The following is a 14,616-nucleotide window of genomic DNA, read 5'->3' on the forward strand; positions in this document are numbered from 1 at the left end:
TCCACATCACCTTTTATTATTAATAATATTAAATATACAAGCTGCTTTCTATGTTTTTTTTCTTTAAATAAACTTCTTTAAATGACTTTGTATAAAATATTCCAACATTTCCTTGTATCAAAACCAGGAGAAAATAAAAAGGCAAAAATAAATCCAACAACAGCTTAAAGGCGAGATGGGGCCCCCCCCTTTCCCCATGGTGCAAATCAGTGCTTCCACCAACAGCTCCTTGCTGCAGTCAGGGCTTTGCTCCTGATTTACACCAAGTCCCTTGCACTGGAACCCCCTCCTTCTGGCAGTCATAAATACACACACATACATACATACATATATATATATATATATATATAAACCACAATTAATAGTAATGCTTTCTTTAAAAACAGTTTGGCTTTGTCCACGTTTTCTTCCATCATATAAAAATAATACTTCAAAACCCAAGAGCAGCGCGGGCCACGCTTCACATTTGGGGCCAGAGGGATGCAGGATGCGCCCCAAGCCCACTGTTTTGGGTACCACCGGGACTGGTGCACCCCAAACCGGGCTATTCCCAAAGCCAGGAAGCGGGGCTGAGCCAAAAAGCCCCTCACTACCCAACTTGTGCATCTCCATCCCATGCATCCCCATTGATCCAAGTCATTCCCAAGCCCCATTTCCCTTCTTTAAAGCGCAGTCACAAGAGGAAATCCAGTCGGAGGCGAGGCCAGCTCGCAGCAAGAACCCTGCAATGGGGCAGGAGGGCCCCCCCCCACCCCAAATATTCCTGTGGGATAAAAGACTTTGATTTGCTCTATTACAAATAAACCCCTTGCAGCACACCGAGGCCAGCTCGGGACCGGGACCGGAGCCGGAGCTCCGGGAGCAGGAGGATGAGGAGCAGGACGGTGCCAAGCATCACCCCCAAACCCATCCCCATGCAGGGACACGGGCACTGGTGGGCTTTAAATATTCACAGTGTGAGGGTTGCAGTTGCGAGTTGGGGTTGTGCAGCTTGGAGGGGGTCCAGGTGACTGCCACCCCCCCCAGTCCCCATCCCCAGCATCCAGGATGCTCCAGATGAAGCCTTGGGAATGGCAGGATGAAGTGATGGGTGCTGCTCCAAGCCTCGCCATGCTGGGGTGGGAGAAGATTCATGGAGCTGATCCCCTCCATCTTCAGCCAGTGCTGGCCATGTCCAAGCAGGATCCATCCTCATCATCACCCCACATCCAGCACCTCCAGCGTCCTGCTCAGCACCGCGGCGTCACATCACCCACAGCCACCATCCTGAATCCCTTCGGAGCCCGGGGGTCCCCACATCCCCCCCCTCCATCCTTTTGTCCCTGCCAGGGGGGTTTGTGCAGTCTCTGGGGCGAGGGAAGAGGGAGCGTCAGCATCATGGCAGGACCGCAGCGGGGCCGGTGCGCGCCGACCCTTCCTGCACACAGCAAGGAGCATCCGGATGCAGCCCCCGAGCAGCTTCACATCCCGCCTCGGGCCCTGCGGGAAGGAAGGGAATGATGAGAGGGAGCCAGGGAAGGCGGCGTGGGGAGAAGCACATCAAAACCACAGGAAGAAATACACTCTATATATTAAGGAAGTGCTGGTAATGGATTAATGGGCTGCAAAACCACAGCTGGCAGCACTGGGGAGCGGACCTGGGACTCTCCCGCTCTTCCCATCCCCATCCATCCCTTGCCTGCAGCTGAAATTCCCTGCCCATGGTCAAGACTGGGGATGATCCAGGGACTCGACACCATCCCTATGGGCTTGGAGCGGAGCCCAGCAAGGTCCCATCCAGCCCCTGCTCACCTCAGAGGTCCTGAGTCTCCAGGTCTGGACATTCCCTTGCTCCCTGCAGTGCCCTGCAAGGGAAAGCCGGGGTGGGGGGGGGGGGTGTTAGGGCAGGGTGGGGGCCCCCAAAGCCCCCCCCAAGCAGGATGGCATCGCACACACCTCCTCTCTGGCTCCTCGGGGTCACGGTCTCCATCTTCCAGTGGCCGCTCCAGGACCTGTATGAAGGGAAGGGGAATGGGGAGGTGAGCCATGGGGAAGGGGAATGGGAATGTGAGCCATGGGGAAGGGGAATGGGGAGGTGAGCCATAGGGAAGGGGAATGGGGGGTGAGCCATGGGGAAGGGGAATGGGGGGTGAGCCATGGGGAAGGGGAATGGGGGGGGTGAGCCATGGGGAAGGTGAATGGGGAGGTGAGCCATGGGGAAGGGGAACCATGGGGAAGGGGAATGGGGAGGTGAGCCATAGGGAAGGGGAATGGGGAGGTGAGCCATGGGGAAGGGGAATGGGGAGGTGAGCCATGGGGAAGGGGAATGGGGGGGTGAGCCATAGGGAAGGGCTGCAAAGGGGGGGGCTCTCATTGCACCCACACAACACCCTCCCACCCCACTGAGCACCACTGGTGAGGAAAGCGGGGCTCAGCCCGCACAGAACAAAAGAGCCAAGCAGGGACACCGAGGCAGGAGATGCTGCTGGGGGGGTCCTTACCCTGGGTCTGTACTTGTAGAAGAGCAGCCCCCCCATGGCCAGCAGCACGGCCACCGCGCTGGCCACCGTGATGTAGACGAGGGGCTCCCGATGGCCCTCCCTGGCGGGCGGCTCCTTCCTGCGCTGCTCTGTGCTCAGAACAAAGCCAGAGTCAAAGCTGGGCCCGGTGCCTCCATCCTGGGGCTCCCGCCGCCGGCTCAGCCCCCAGCCCCGCGCCCCGGGGCCCCCCGCAGCTCGGTCCCGCAGCCCCGGGGCCATCCTGGTGAAGCGGAGCTGGGGGATGAGCTCCATCCTGGCTCCGCCGCTGCTGGGGGTGCTGGTCCCGAGGAGGATGGAGGCTCCCTGGTGCTGGGCCCCATGCGGCAGGGGGGGACCGGCCGCTGTCCCAGTGCCACCATCCAGCAGCTCTCTGTCCCCACGCGGGATGGGGACGTCCAACGCTGCCAGGCCAATGGTCCCGGCTGCATCCAGGATGGCTTCGGTGCTGTCGGCTGGAGCTGGCTGCTGCATCCCAATGGATGGCACCGACGCAGCATCACCTACCCCGGCAGCCAGGACCTCCCCGGTCCCCGAGCCGCCGTCCGTGTTACTGGGGGGCTGTGATGGGGCGTCTAAGTCAGTGAGGGTGGCATGGAGGAGGCTGTAAGGGAGCCGGGTGCTAGCGGGTGCCTCCTCGCTGCTGGCATGGGTGGCAGCGGAGAGGGAGGGCTGGGTGGCAGGAGGGAGGGCAGGGGACAGGCAATTGCAGTCAGGATCTGTCCCCACACCTGAAAGAAGCAGAGAGAAGAAACGGCCGTAGGGTCACCAGCCTCCAAGAGGGGCCCAGCCAGCAGATCCAAGGTCAGGGGCAGCGTCCCCGTCCCTCCCCGTGGGGAATCAGGTCAAAGAGCCACCCAAACCAGAGCCAGGAGAGCAAAGGTGAGGCAGGGAACAAGCAGGGAGCGATGGGGCAGCACAGAGATGACAAGCACCAGGCAGGAGGAAGCAAACCCGCATCTCCGGGTGCCCTGAGCCGATGGCAGCGGGTTATCCACGACCGACAGCCACGTTTAATGTCAGGGACACGGCACAGCTCCAGCACACAGCAAGGCATCTCCTCCACGGGCATGCAGACACGGGACAGCAACACGGGGCTCTTCCACCCCAAAACGCTCCCCCCGAAGGCTTGGTCAAGGGGAACTGAGGCACGGGGCAGTCGGAGTGACACAGCCGAGGTCATGCAGCACGTCGGTGGCACAGGAGTCCCAGCGCCTCCATCCTCTGTGTTAACGCTCATCCCATGCACTGGGGCTCTGGGATGGAGCCAAGCCTGATGCCTCCAGCCAAGCCGATGGTGATGCCTCCTTACACCCCTCAGCATCTCGTTTCCAGCAGGATCCAGCCCGAATCCCACCTCCAAGGGGCCGCCAGCCCCTTCCTCCCAAGCCTGGCTCAACACGGACACACCACAGCCACCCCTTGGGGACGGTGATGGAGACAGGACCAACGCAGACACGAGCCCACGGCGCCCGCGTGTGCCCATGGACGGGGACACGCGGCTGTGAAGCTGCCCCATGCAGGTGAACCCAAGCTCCCCCCCACCCCAGCCCAGCATCAGGCAGAGGCAAAGCCTCAGAGCTCACCTGGGGAGGCTGCAGCTCTCCTGGGTACCAGGCAGGCCCTGCGGTAGACCTGGCTGCAATCCCGCTCGAAGGTCTCCTGGTTCTGCAGGAGCTGGTTGATGTCCTGGAAGAAGTGCTTGACCAGCACCAGCATCTCGTATGGGGAGGTGGTGAACTCCTCGAAGCACATCTGGGAGAGCTGGAGGAAGAGCCGTGCTCAGCAGCAGCTCCACAACCACCACGGGGTTCCACACTGCACCCAGGGCAGGGTTTGAGCGCTCCATGGCTCCCTGTGCCCATGCACCCACCCCAGGATGCTCTGGACACCCCATTGTGTCCAGTTCTGGGCCCCTCAGTTTAAGAAGGACAGGGACCTGCTGGAGAGAGTCCAGCGCAGGGCAACTGAGATGATGAAGGGAGTGGAGCATCTCCCTTATGAGGAAAGACTGAGGGAGCTGGGTCTCTATAGTTTGGAGAAGAGGAGATTGAGGGGTGACCTTATTAGTGTATATAAATATATAAAGGGGGAGTGTCCCGAGGATGGAGCCAGGCTCTTCTCAGTGGCAAACAATGATAGGACAAGGGGCAATGGGTACAAACTGGAACACAAGAGGTTCCACTTAAACTTGAGAAGAAACTTCTTCTCAGTGAGGGTAACAAACACTGGACCAGGCTGCCCAGGGAGGTTGTGGAGTCTCCTTCTCTGGAGACATTCAAAACCCGCCTGGACACGTTCCTGTGTAACCTTATCTAGGTGTTCCTGCTCCGGCAGGGGGATTGGACTGGATGAGCTTTTGAGGTCCCTTCCAATCTCTAACATACTGTGATACTGTGATTTATAGAGCCATAGGATGGTCAGGGTTGGAAAGGACCTCAAGATCATCCAGTTCCAGCCCCCTGCCATGGGTAGGGACCCCTCACACTGACCACATCACCCAAGGCTCTGTCCAAGCAAGCCTTTCACCCAGGGATGAGGGCTCGGACCGTTCCCCCGTGGATGTGGCATGGGACACCGCACCTTCCTCTCCTCTTCATCCTCCTCCCTGATGCAGGGGTCGAAGCTCTCGTCGATGCGGCTGTACATCCTGCGCACCATCTGCATCTTCTTGGCGTTGGAGGAGTTCTCCTTGAACTCCGTGCGCTCCAGGATCTTGCCCAGCAGAGGGAAAGCTGCTTTCACGTAGCAAACGGAGTCGTTCTGTGAGGATACAGACACCCCCCCCACACACACACATAAAGTGAGACTGGTACTGGGATGGGCAGAGCAGCACCTCCCATCCCGCTCTGCCTTGGGGAAACTGAGGCACAAAATGCCTTTGAATGGCTCTGCAGGCTGCCTAAGCCAGGACTCAATAGCTACCTACAGGCAGGATGGGTCCCTCCTGGGCTGCCATCCACAATAGGGGACAAGAGAGAGGAGACAGGGGACCGAGGGACCACCCCCCTATGGACCAGCCAGCCCTGGTCCCTGTCCCCTTGTGCCCCCAGCGAGGAGCCACTCACCAACTGCATCTTGTTGATGAACTTGAAGGAGACTCTGCCTGGATGCTGCATCTGGGTGTCAGCCTGGAAAGACACAGCAGGATGTGACCCCATGGGGTGCTTATCCCTGCACACAGGGATAAGCACACTCCCTGTACCAGGGATGCCTTCCTCCTCCCACCCTGCTTCTCTTCCTCCTCCTCCTCTTCCTCCCAGCATCACAGCAGAGCCCTGCTTTATTCTCCTCCCCAGTGCTAAAGCCAGGCTGCAAAAGAGCATCGCACCATGCAGGAGGTAACACATCCCATGGGAATCACACCGTAGCAGGGAATCCGCCCCCCTTCCCAGTGAGGGGGTCCAACACAAGCTCCCTATCTCCAGGCCGGTATTCCAGTCTGGAATACTGGCCCGGAAACAATTGCTCCATTATCCAGTAGGGGCTGGAGCAAGGGGATGGCTCCTCCACCAGCGGGAAGAGGAGAGGGCTGCAATCCCCAGCAGCAAAACCACCCCTTCCATTCAAACCTGCTCCATCCCCTTTCTCCCTGCAAGCACGCAGCCACTTCCAATCCCATGGGATTACAAAGCAAAGGCTCCCCCCCCTCGGGATAATTTGGGCAGAGGAAGAAGCCGTTATCTGCCATCTCCTGGCACTACAGCTCAGTGCCTGAAGAGGAAGAGGTAAAACCAAGCCCGGACACAGCGCTTACAGGCTCGGGGTAAAGGACCCCTCTTGCGGCACAGTGGAATTTAATCTGCGACAACCAGTTAAATCCCTGCGTGCCCCCAATTCCCGGCTCTCCCCTGAACATCCGCATGATTCCCACACTCGGGGGTGAGCCAAGGGCCAGCACAAGATACGGCCCCAACAGCCGGGATGGGGCCAGGAGGAGCCGTATCCCTGTGGGATGGGTGTGAGCATCCAGCGCTGCCCCTATGGACCACGCAGGGTGGATGGGAAGGCACCCATCACCAAAGGCACCCATGGCCACAGCCTGGCTGGCTCCATCCATCGCCTGGCCAGCGGCCCCCCTCGCTGCCTGCCACCCACCCGCAGCCCCGTTGCCAGCCCAGCTTCCAGGCAAGCAGCTGGACTCAGGAATGCAGCCGGATTCCTCCGCTTAACCCCTGCGCAGCCGCCCAGAAAACACCCGTCCCCTCCGCTGCTTCCCCATCGCCCCTGCCTCCTCCAGCCCCATTCCCAGCCCCGTTCCTGCTTCTTCCCCATCGTCTTCCATTTATCCCACCAGCACTTTTCCACGGCTGCCCATGCTAAAAGCACAACCGCACAATCACCTCCACCCCCCCTCCCAGCGCCCGCTTATCCCTCGTGCCCACGGATGCTCAGCTCCTGGGTACCATCATTTTGATGCCGGCGGTGAAAACCAGCAGATTTGCCCCAAATAAGGGCTGATTTGTGCCCTATCCCGTGGCACGGTGCAAGGAGGCCACTCACCAGCTCCTCCAGCTCAGCCAGGTGCCTCTCGGTGATGATCTGCTGGCAGTATCTGTTCTGCTCCGTCTCATGGATGCTGCAGAGCAGGAGGATGAGGAGGGAGGAGAGCAGGGTGCAGCGGAGCAGGCACACCTGAGCATGGCAGAGCAAAGGTTTGGAGCAGCGTTAACCCCCCTTTCCCACCCCCCCTTTGTGATGGACTTGACCCCGATCCAGCGGGATAACCCCACCATGAACCTCCAGCCCCATTCCCATCGCTATCCTGCTATTTTTAGGAGCATCAGGTCAGCAGGGAATTTCCCAGCGCCCAGCGCAAGGGGCTGCGTGGCCGGAGCCTGGCGAGCACAAGCCTGGCTGTGGCTCTCAGCCACTTCCACATTCCCCATCCAGCCCTCATCCCGCTCTCCCACACCATTTCTCCAGCTCCCCTGCACATCTTCTCCTCCACCCCGGCTCCGGGGAGCCGCCTGCAGCACCGACCCACCCAGCCCCAAAAATCCTCTTCCCACCCTCCGGACCCCCCCCAGCTTCCAGAGCCTGCACCCGCCGGGCTCTTTCCATGCAGCAGCTCTGGCGTCGCCCCAAATTCCCCTCCCAATCCCCCTGCAACGAAGCGGGGAGGCCCCAAACCGTGGCGGGATCCCGGTGGGCAACGGGGGCTTGTGCCGGGATGAAGACCCCCGAGGTGGGGATGGAGCAGACCCGCGGGGTGGGGGGGGGGATGATGCGTGCCCCCCCCTCCCTCCCTCCGGTGCACCGGCACTGAGAGGGTGCCTGGGTGATGGAGGGGGGGAATTTCCCTTGGAAGTTGTCCAAAATCCTCCCCTCTTGTGAAGCTGCCAGATGCCACCGCCGAGACACGGCCACGGCTGGCCGGAGCCTCACCCCGCCGGGACGGGACGGGACGGGACGGGCTGGAGCCGGGGCCTCCCCCCTGCCGGCTCCGGGAGGCGAGATCGGGGCTTGGAACCGAGAACCCGCGGCTTCACCCCTCAGCTCCGAGAGCCGGGGCTGGAACCGAGAACCGGGAGGGGGCTGGAGCCTCACCCCGCGGGTCCATGAACCGAACCGGGGTTGGAGCATCCCCCCGCCGGGAGCCCCGGCTCCGGACACCGAGCTCTGCCCTGTCCCGCGGCGTGACCGGGTTACGAGGGGACCCCGCACCGGGATAACGGAAGGGGCCGCCCTACCTTGGCTCCGAGGCGGGGCATGGGGGCTGCCGTGGGGCCGGGGCTGCGGCGGGGCCGGGCGGAGCGGGCGAGGCGGCGGCGGGGCCGAGCGGGGCCGGGCTGAGCCACCACCGCCGCCGCGCTCCCCTTTATAGCGCCGCTGCAGCATGTGGTTTATGAGAATGGGCTGGCGCTCGGCCCCGCTCGGCCCCGCTCGGCTCCGCTCGGATCGGATCGGCCCCTCCTCGGATCCGATCGGCCCCTCCTCGAATCAGTTCGGCCCCTCTCGGGTCGTGTCGGTCGCTCCTCGGATCGGGTCGGCCCCGTTCGGATCGGATCGGTTTCTCCTCGGCTTAGTTCGTCCCCTCCTCTGATCGGGTCGGCCGCTTCTCGGATCAGTTCGGCTCCCTTCGGATCGGGTCGGTCCCAATCGGATCGCCTCGGCTCGGCTCGGCTCGGCTCGGTTCGGTTCGGCTGGCATCGACAGTGAGCCCCGCCCACCCCATACGCTGCACTGTGCCATATACACACACATGCACATGGGGCTTGCACATGTTTGTACATGTATGGTCACCCCTGGACATGTGTATCCATGTGCACACATGCACAGCCCTGGGGCTTGCACATGTGTGCGCTCACCTTTAGGCACAGGTACCCATGCACGCACACACCACATGCACATACATTAATCCCTGGTCTTGCACATATGTGTATGTGTATGTGCATGTGTATGTGCATGTGCATGTGCATGTGTATGTGCATGTGTATGTGTACGAGTATGATCACCCCTGGGCACGTGTACCTATGAGCGTGCGCACACACACACACATGTATGCATGCCCAGCACTGGGGCGTGCACACACGCTTGGGCACATGCACACACGCACACACATGTGTGACAGCACATGTGCATGCATGCACACATGCACTCACTGTGTGTGCGTGCACAAACACCTTTCCAGTGTGCACACGTGTGTAAACTACACATACATCCTGCATGGATTCGCATGGGTGTGCACAAAGGATACGTGTGCATGGACAGATCCATGTGTGCACAGACAGCTCCATTTATGTGGGTGTGCACGATCAGGTCTGTGCACACACATATGCATGGATAGATGCACATGCGCATGTATGGGTTCATGTGTGCATGGATGAAACCACATGTGCATGGATGAAACCACATGTGCATGGATAGATCCATGTGTGCATGGATGGAACCACATGTGCATGGGTGAAACCACATGTGCATCCATGGTTTCATGTGGATGAAACCATGTGCATGGATCAAATCACATGTGCACAAGCAGCTTCATTATGTGGGACATGCATGAGCAGACATGTGCGCACACATGTGCATGGATGGATCCATGTGTGCATGGATGGATCCACATGTGCATGGATGGGTCCACGTGTGCATGGATGGATCCACATGTACATGGATGGATCCACCTGTGCATGGATGGATCCACGTGTGCATGGATGGATCCACGTGTGCATGGATGGATCCACATGTGCATGGATGGATCCACGTGTGCATGGATGGATCCACATGTGCATGGATAGATCCACGTGTACGTGGATGGATCAACATGTACATGGATGGATCCATGTGTGCATATATGGATCCACATGTGCATGGATGGATCAACATGTACATGGATGGATCCACATGCACATGGATAGATCCATGTGTATGGATGAAACCACCTGTGCTCAAGCAGGTCCATTAGCATGGGCATGCATGAACAGACGTGCACACACATGTGCCCAGATGGATCCAGCTCCATTCCCACAGGTGTGCACGAAGGGCTCCACGAGTGCACGGATGGGTCCGTGTGCAAGGAAGCGCAGGGCTGCATCCGCTGCCCTGGGGGTTCCCATGCTTGCAGGCAACTGGAACCCGCCAGGGGCCACGAGGTGACAAAGCGTTTGTCACCCTGACAGCAAACCCCACTGGATGTGGCGAGGGGGCAGTGACACGGGGCCGCGTGGCGGTGGAAGCCACCACATCCGAGCTTCGAGGAAGCGGCAGCATCAGCTCCCCGGCAACGGAAACAGTGATGGGGCTCGGAAGCTGCTGAGGGCTTATCTTGGAGCTGAGCTAACCCGGAGCTGAGCACAGGGATCGGGGACCTGGTGGGGGAATGATGGAGATTGGGGGTGTGGGAAGAGCTGGGAGCCATGCAGAGATGGGGACAGTAGTGAGAGCCCCGACACAGCATCACATCTGCAGCAACACGAGTGCTACCCGTCCTTATCACCCATGGGCAGCTGCACACAGATAACCATCGATGCTGACAGTGATGGGGACGGAGGGAGGAAGGGTGCTGGGGTTAAAATGGAGATGTAAAATGGAGATGTACTCACAAAATAACCCCTTTTCCCCTCCAGTTCCAACAGATTCATGTCCCACAGTGCTCCATCCCCAGAGCCTTGGCAGTGGGAGGACCCCGGGGTGGGCACCCACGGGACACAGCGGGTGACGCCAGCCCCAGGGGTGACTCACGGGGACCCCGTGCCAGCACGTGGGGCCCTTTGATTCCGGTTGAGGACCACGCTTTTTATCTCCTGCTCACTCATCCTCCTCCTCCTCCTTGTAAGTGACCGGAAAAGTGTCACGTCCCAAGTCATGGGACACACAGAGGGGGACGGAGGGACGCCGGGACAGGGGACGCTGTCCTCCAGCATTAATAATTCATCCCTATGTGACAAGCAGCAGCTGCCTCTGCTTTCTGTTGGCAGGGAAATGGCTTTTGCCCCTCCTCCCTTCCCAAACCTGCCCAAATCCCTGAGTCATGGGGCACAAGTAGAGACATGGAGTGGTGACGTGTGACAGCACCCGCAGCACAGACAGGGAAAGCTGGGGAGGCAACACTTGAGATGGGGGCAACCTGCCTGTGCCTCTCCCAGTCCCAGACTGGGACCAGTGGCAGTGTCACAGCCCCAGTACCGTGTGGGAGCTGATGTCCTCCAAGACCACCTCCAAGCCCTGTGGCTGTCACCCCAATAGAGAAAGGCCAGATGAGGCCATAGGGGCTCCTGGGCATTCTGGTGGGGGGGATGGTCCCCATGTCTGCTGGCCCTGTGCAGGGATGTAGGTGGGGGGATGCAGGATGCTTTTGTCTCTGAAAGGCCTGGACCATCCATCAGGACCATCCCACTTGCAGCTGCATCTCCTCCTTATCCGAAGCTAGAGCATCCCTGGAGGAGGTTAGAGCATCCCTTTATGAAGTTAGAGCATCTCTGGAGGAGGTTAGAGCATCCCTTGATGAAGTTAGAGCATCTCTGGAGGAGGTTAGAGCATCCTATATGAGGTTAGAGCATCCTGGATGGGGTTAGAGCATCCCTGGATGAAGTTAGAGAATCCCTGGAGGAGGTTAGAGCATCCTGGATAAGGTTAGAGCATCCCTGGATGAGGTTAGAGCATCCCTGGAGGAGGTTAGAGCATCATAGATGAGGTTAGAGCATCCCTGGATGAGGTTAGAGCATCCTAGATGAGGATAGAGAATCCTAGATAAGGTTAGAGCATCCCTGGAGGAGGTTAGAGCATCCCTGGATGAGGTTAGAGCATCCCTGGATAAGGTTAGAGCATCCCTGGATAAGGTTAGAGCATCCCTGGAGGAGGTTAGAGCATCCCTGGAGGAGGTTAGAGCATCCCTGGAGGAGGTTAGAGCATCCTGGATAAGGTTAGAGCATCCTGGATGAGGTTAGAGCATCCCTGGACCTCAACCCTCCTGCTCAGGGATCCAGAGGTGCCACTGGTCCATCAGCTCCAGCAATCCCCCTCTCCCCATCCCCAGTGGGAGCACGAGCACACTCCAACCTAGTGCCCCATTTGAGGGGGGTGTTTTTCAGGCCAGTGAGTACCGCAGCGGGGGGGGGGACCCACAGCACACCCAGACCCCCCCCCCCCGGGCTGCGAACGGCCTCTTGGAGAAAGTTCTCCGCAGCAGAAAGCGCTGCGGGCTCTGAATCAGCTCCCTGTGATTCACCGGGATCTGCCTCCCCAGAGCCGGGACCGCTCCCCCCCCCCCCGCTCTCCAGGCACCAGCAGGATCCGGTGCGTGCCCGGGCTGGAAAGCCCCGTGGGAATGTCCCGAGCCGGTCCCTTGAGGAGCAGCGGAATGCGGGTGGCGCTGCCAGCGCCGCGACTCGCTCGGCACCAGGAGCAGGGGCAGGATGAGGATGGAGCCTTCATCCCCCAGTGACCCCCCCCCTCCGCTTCCTCCTCTCCATCACTCCCGTGCTGCCGGCTCCACACTGGGAGCTTCTGTCCCGCTCCGGACCCTCCTGAGCATCCCCATGTTTGGGGTCCCCCATGGGCTGCGCACCCATGCAAAAGGGAGCACTGGCCGGATCCAGTGGCTGTTGGCTGGGGTGAGGGAGCCACAGGGTCAGGATGTGTCCGGTGTCCACAGAGGAAGCCCCATTTTAGGGTTATCCTAACCCAGATTCCAGCCGTTCTTCACCACGGGGGCTCGCAGGGACCATGGCACCCCCGGCTCGCACTGAGGGGTCCGCGGGCAGGGACAAAGATCACCCCATGGCAGGGGCAGGGGGATAGAGGACGGGTTGTGCCCCCCATGGGTCACCGCCGTGTCCCCAGCCATGTGGCCGGGGCTGAGTCACGCCAGGCTCCAGCTCCACTCCTCCCTCCACCGAGGAATGCGGTCGGAGCTGGAGCCGGAGCCAAAATCCTTCCTGGGAGCCTGCCCCATGGCACCCATCGAGACTGGGGGGGGGGGGCAGGGGGGTGCCACCGGCAGCCCCTCACCTGCAGCAGGTTCAGGGGGGCAGCAGTAGCTGCTGCTCTCCCTGTGCCCACACTGCAGGGCACTGCACCCATGGGTACCCAGGGCACCCCAGCATCCACTGTATGCCCTGAACCAGGGTGATAGGGGAGATTTACAGCTCCCATGCTCAGCCCCACACAGGGAGCTCAGCATCATCCAGTGCTCGTGGCAGAGTGCGTCATGGTGCAACCCCAGCACCATCCAGCACAGCCTGGATGGAGCCAAGTAGGTGCTGATCCATGGAGGATCCAGGGGTTGTGCTGGGAGCAGCCGGGCACTAGCAGGGATTGGAACCAGGAACGGGGCTGGGATGGGCAATGGGCTTGGGAGCACTCCAGGGAAGCCTGGTCTCAGTGCCATGGGATGGGGACACCGGTGACACCCGCCTGGGGAAGGCTGGGGGGTCCCTGGCTGTCACCAGGGCTGGGCACAAGCTGCTGTCAACCCTCCCTATGGTTGGGGCTGTGCGATGGATGGAGCCAGCATCATCCCTGACCTCAGCACGGGTCCAGGTGCCAAATCCCCTCTTTACCCCCCCAGATTGGGCACCCCCCCCCCCCCCAGGGCTTATGGGGCTGCCCCCACAAACATGGGGCTGGAGGGGCCTGGTTTGAGCCCCCAACCCCAAGTGATGGAGATGCTCGGGGATGGGTCCGGAGCCGCCCCGCACGGGAACAGAGGAGCCGTTTGTGCTCCCCATGGGGCTGGTTGTTTATCTGCAGTGCAGGGTTTACATCAGCGACTGGCCCCGCTCTCCACTGCGGACACACACGTGTCCCCGGCTGCATCCCGGGTCCCCACGTGCCACCCGGGAAGGAGGGGCCCAGCAGCAGCTCACCCCAGTGCAGGATCCAGCCCTGGAGCTGCTGAGCTCCCTGTTTGCATCTCCCCACCCCAAGGGACACCCCTGAGAGCCAAAGCGACACCCGGATGATGACAACCGATCGCTGGGTGCTGCAGGCACAATGGGGCTCAACCTCCATCCTCTTCCTCACTGCAGGTGGAGGGAGACCAAGACAAACACCTATGGGATGTGCTGGATGGACACATGGACACGCCACCCCCCACCCCTGCAGCATGTAGAACTCCATGACCCTATTCCCTGATGCCAGCTCCCAACCCCAAGGAACAGTGGGGGCACAACCAGTCCCAGATTGGGGTTCAGATGGGACACATGGGCCCTGCTGACCGGGGCAGAAGCCCTCTCCTCCCGAAAGGAAGCAGCTCCTGCCAGGAATTCGAGGCATTACTCAGCTCCACGGCCACGTATCAGCTGTTTGGCTGCACAGAACCTGTTTTTCATTAGGAGGAGATGGGTTTAGCACCATGAAGCTACTTCTCCCTCCTGCCTGTGGCTCCGGGATGAGCTCCGGGAGCATCCGTTACCCAGGGATAGCAGGATGCCGACAGCAGGTTGAAGGAAGCCGGACATGGTTTAGCCCTAAGGAGCCTTGGCTCTGAGAGCTCCCTGTGGCTCCATGCCTGGCTCCATCCCATTCCCATCACAGGGATGCATTTCAGTTTGGAGCTGCCAGGGCCGTGCGTGTTGATGCTGCTGCACACGCGTGCTGCAGGCTCCGCTGTGCTGGCAGCCTGGTGATGGGGAGAACGGCTCATTTGGGGCTGAAAACA

General features: G+C 60.3%; 1 protein-coding gene across 2 annotated transcripts; it reads right to left on the reverse strand.

Annotated features, from left to right (window-relative positions):
• Window positions 1-8,367, reverse strand: CSF1 (colony stimulating factor 1). 2 transcript variants are annotated; one of them, XM_061349546.1, is made up of 9 exons: window positions 8,210-8,367; window positions 7,020-7,151; window positions 5,585-5,647; window positions 5,100-5,279; window positions 4,103-4,280; window positions 2,481-2,608; window positions 1,936-1,991; window positions 1,792-1,844; window positions 1-1,479 (listed from the first exon to the last, which is right to left on the reverse strand). In XM_061349546.1, exons 1-8 carry the CDS (start codon window positions 8,228-8,230, stop codon window positions 1,793-1,795), a joined length of 810 nt encoding a protein of 269 aa, XP_061205530.1. In that variant the 5' UTR covers window positions 8,231-8,367; the 3' UTR covers window positions 1-1,479; window position 1,792. The 2 variants fall into 2 exon arrangements, with proteins under 2 accessions (XP_061205530.1, XP_061205529.1); XM_061349545.1 differs by having other exon boundaries at window positions 2,481-3,247.
• Window positions 8,368-14,616: the final 6,249 nt, after the last annotated feature.

This window comes from Neopsephotus bourkii, unplaced genomic scaffold (assembly GCF_033783945.1).
Source record: "Neopsephotus bourkii isolate Nb327-2 ecotype Australia unplaced genomic scaffold, CSIRO-AGI_Nbou_v1 NB_414, whole genome shotgun sequence".
Taxonomy (NCBI): Eukaryota; Metazoa; Chordata; class Aves; order Psittaciformes; family Psittacidae; genus Neopsephotus; species Neopsephotus bourkii.

What these genes read in the sequence shown, in the direction of transcription:
- CSF1 (XM_061349545.1), bottom strand. Translation starts at nt 8,230, where the DNA reads ATGCCCCGCCTCGGAGCCAAG. An exon ending in TCATCAACAAGATGCAGTTG is followed by an intron (nt 5,280 to 5,584) that starts GTGAGTGGCTCC and finishes GTATCCTCACAG; the next exon opens with AACGACTCCGTTTGCTACGT. An exon ending in AGGATGAAGAGGAGAGGAAG is followed by an intron (nt 4,281 to 5,099) that starts GTGCGGTGTCCC and finishes CTCTTCCTCCAG; the next exon opens with CTCTCCCAGATGTGCTTCGA.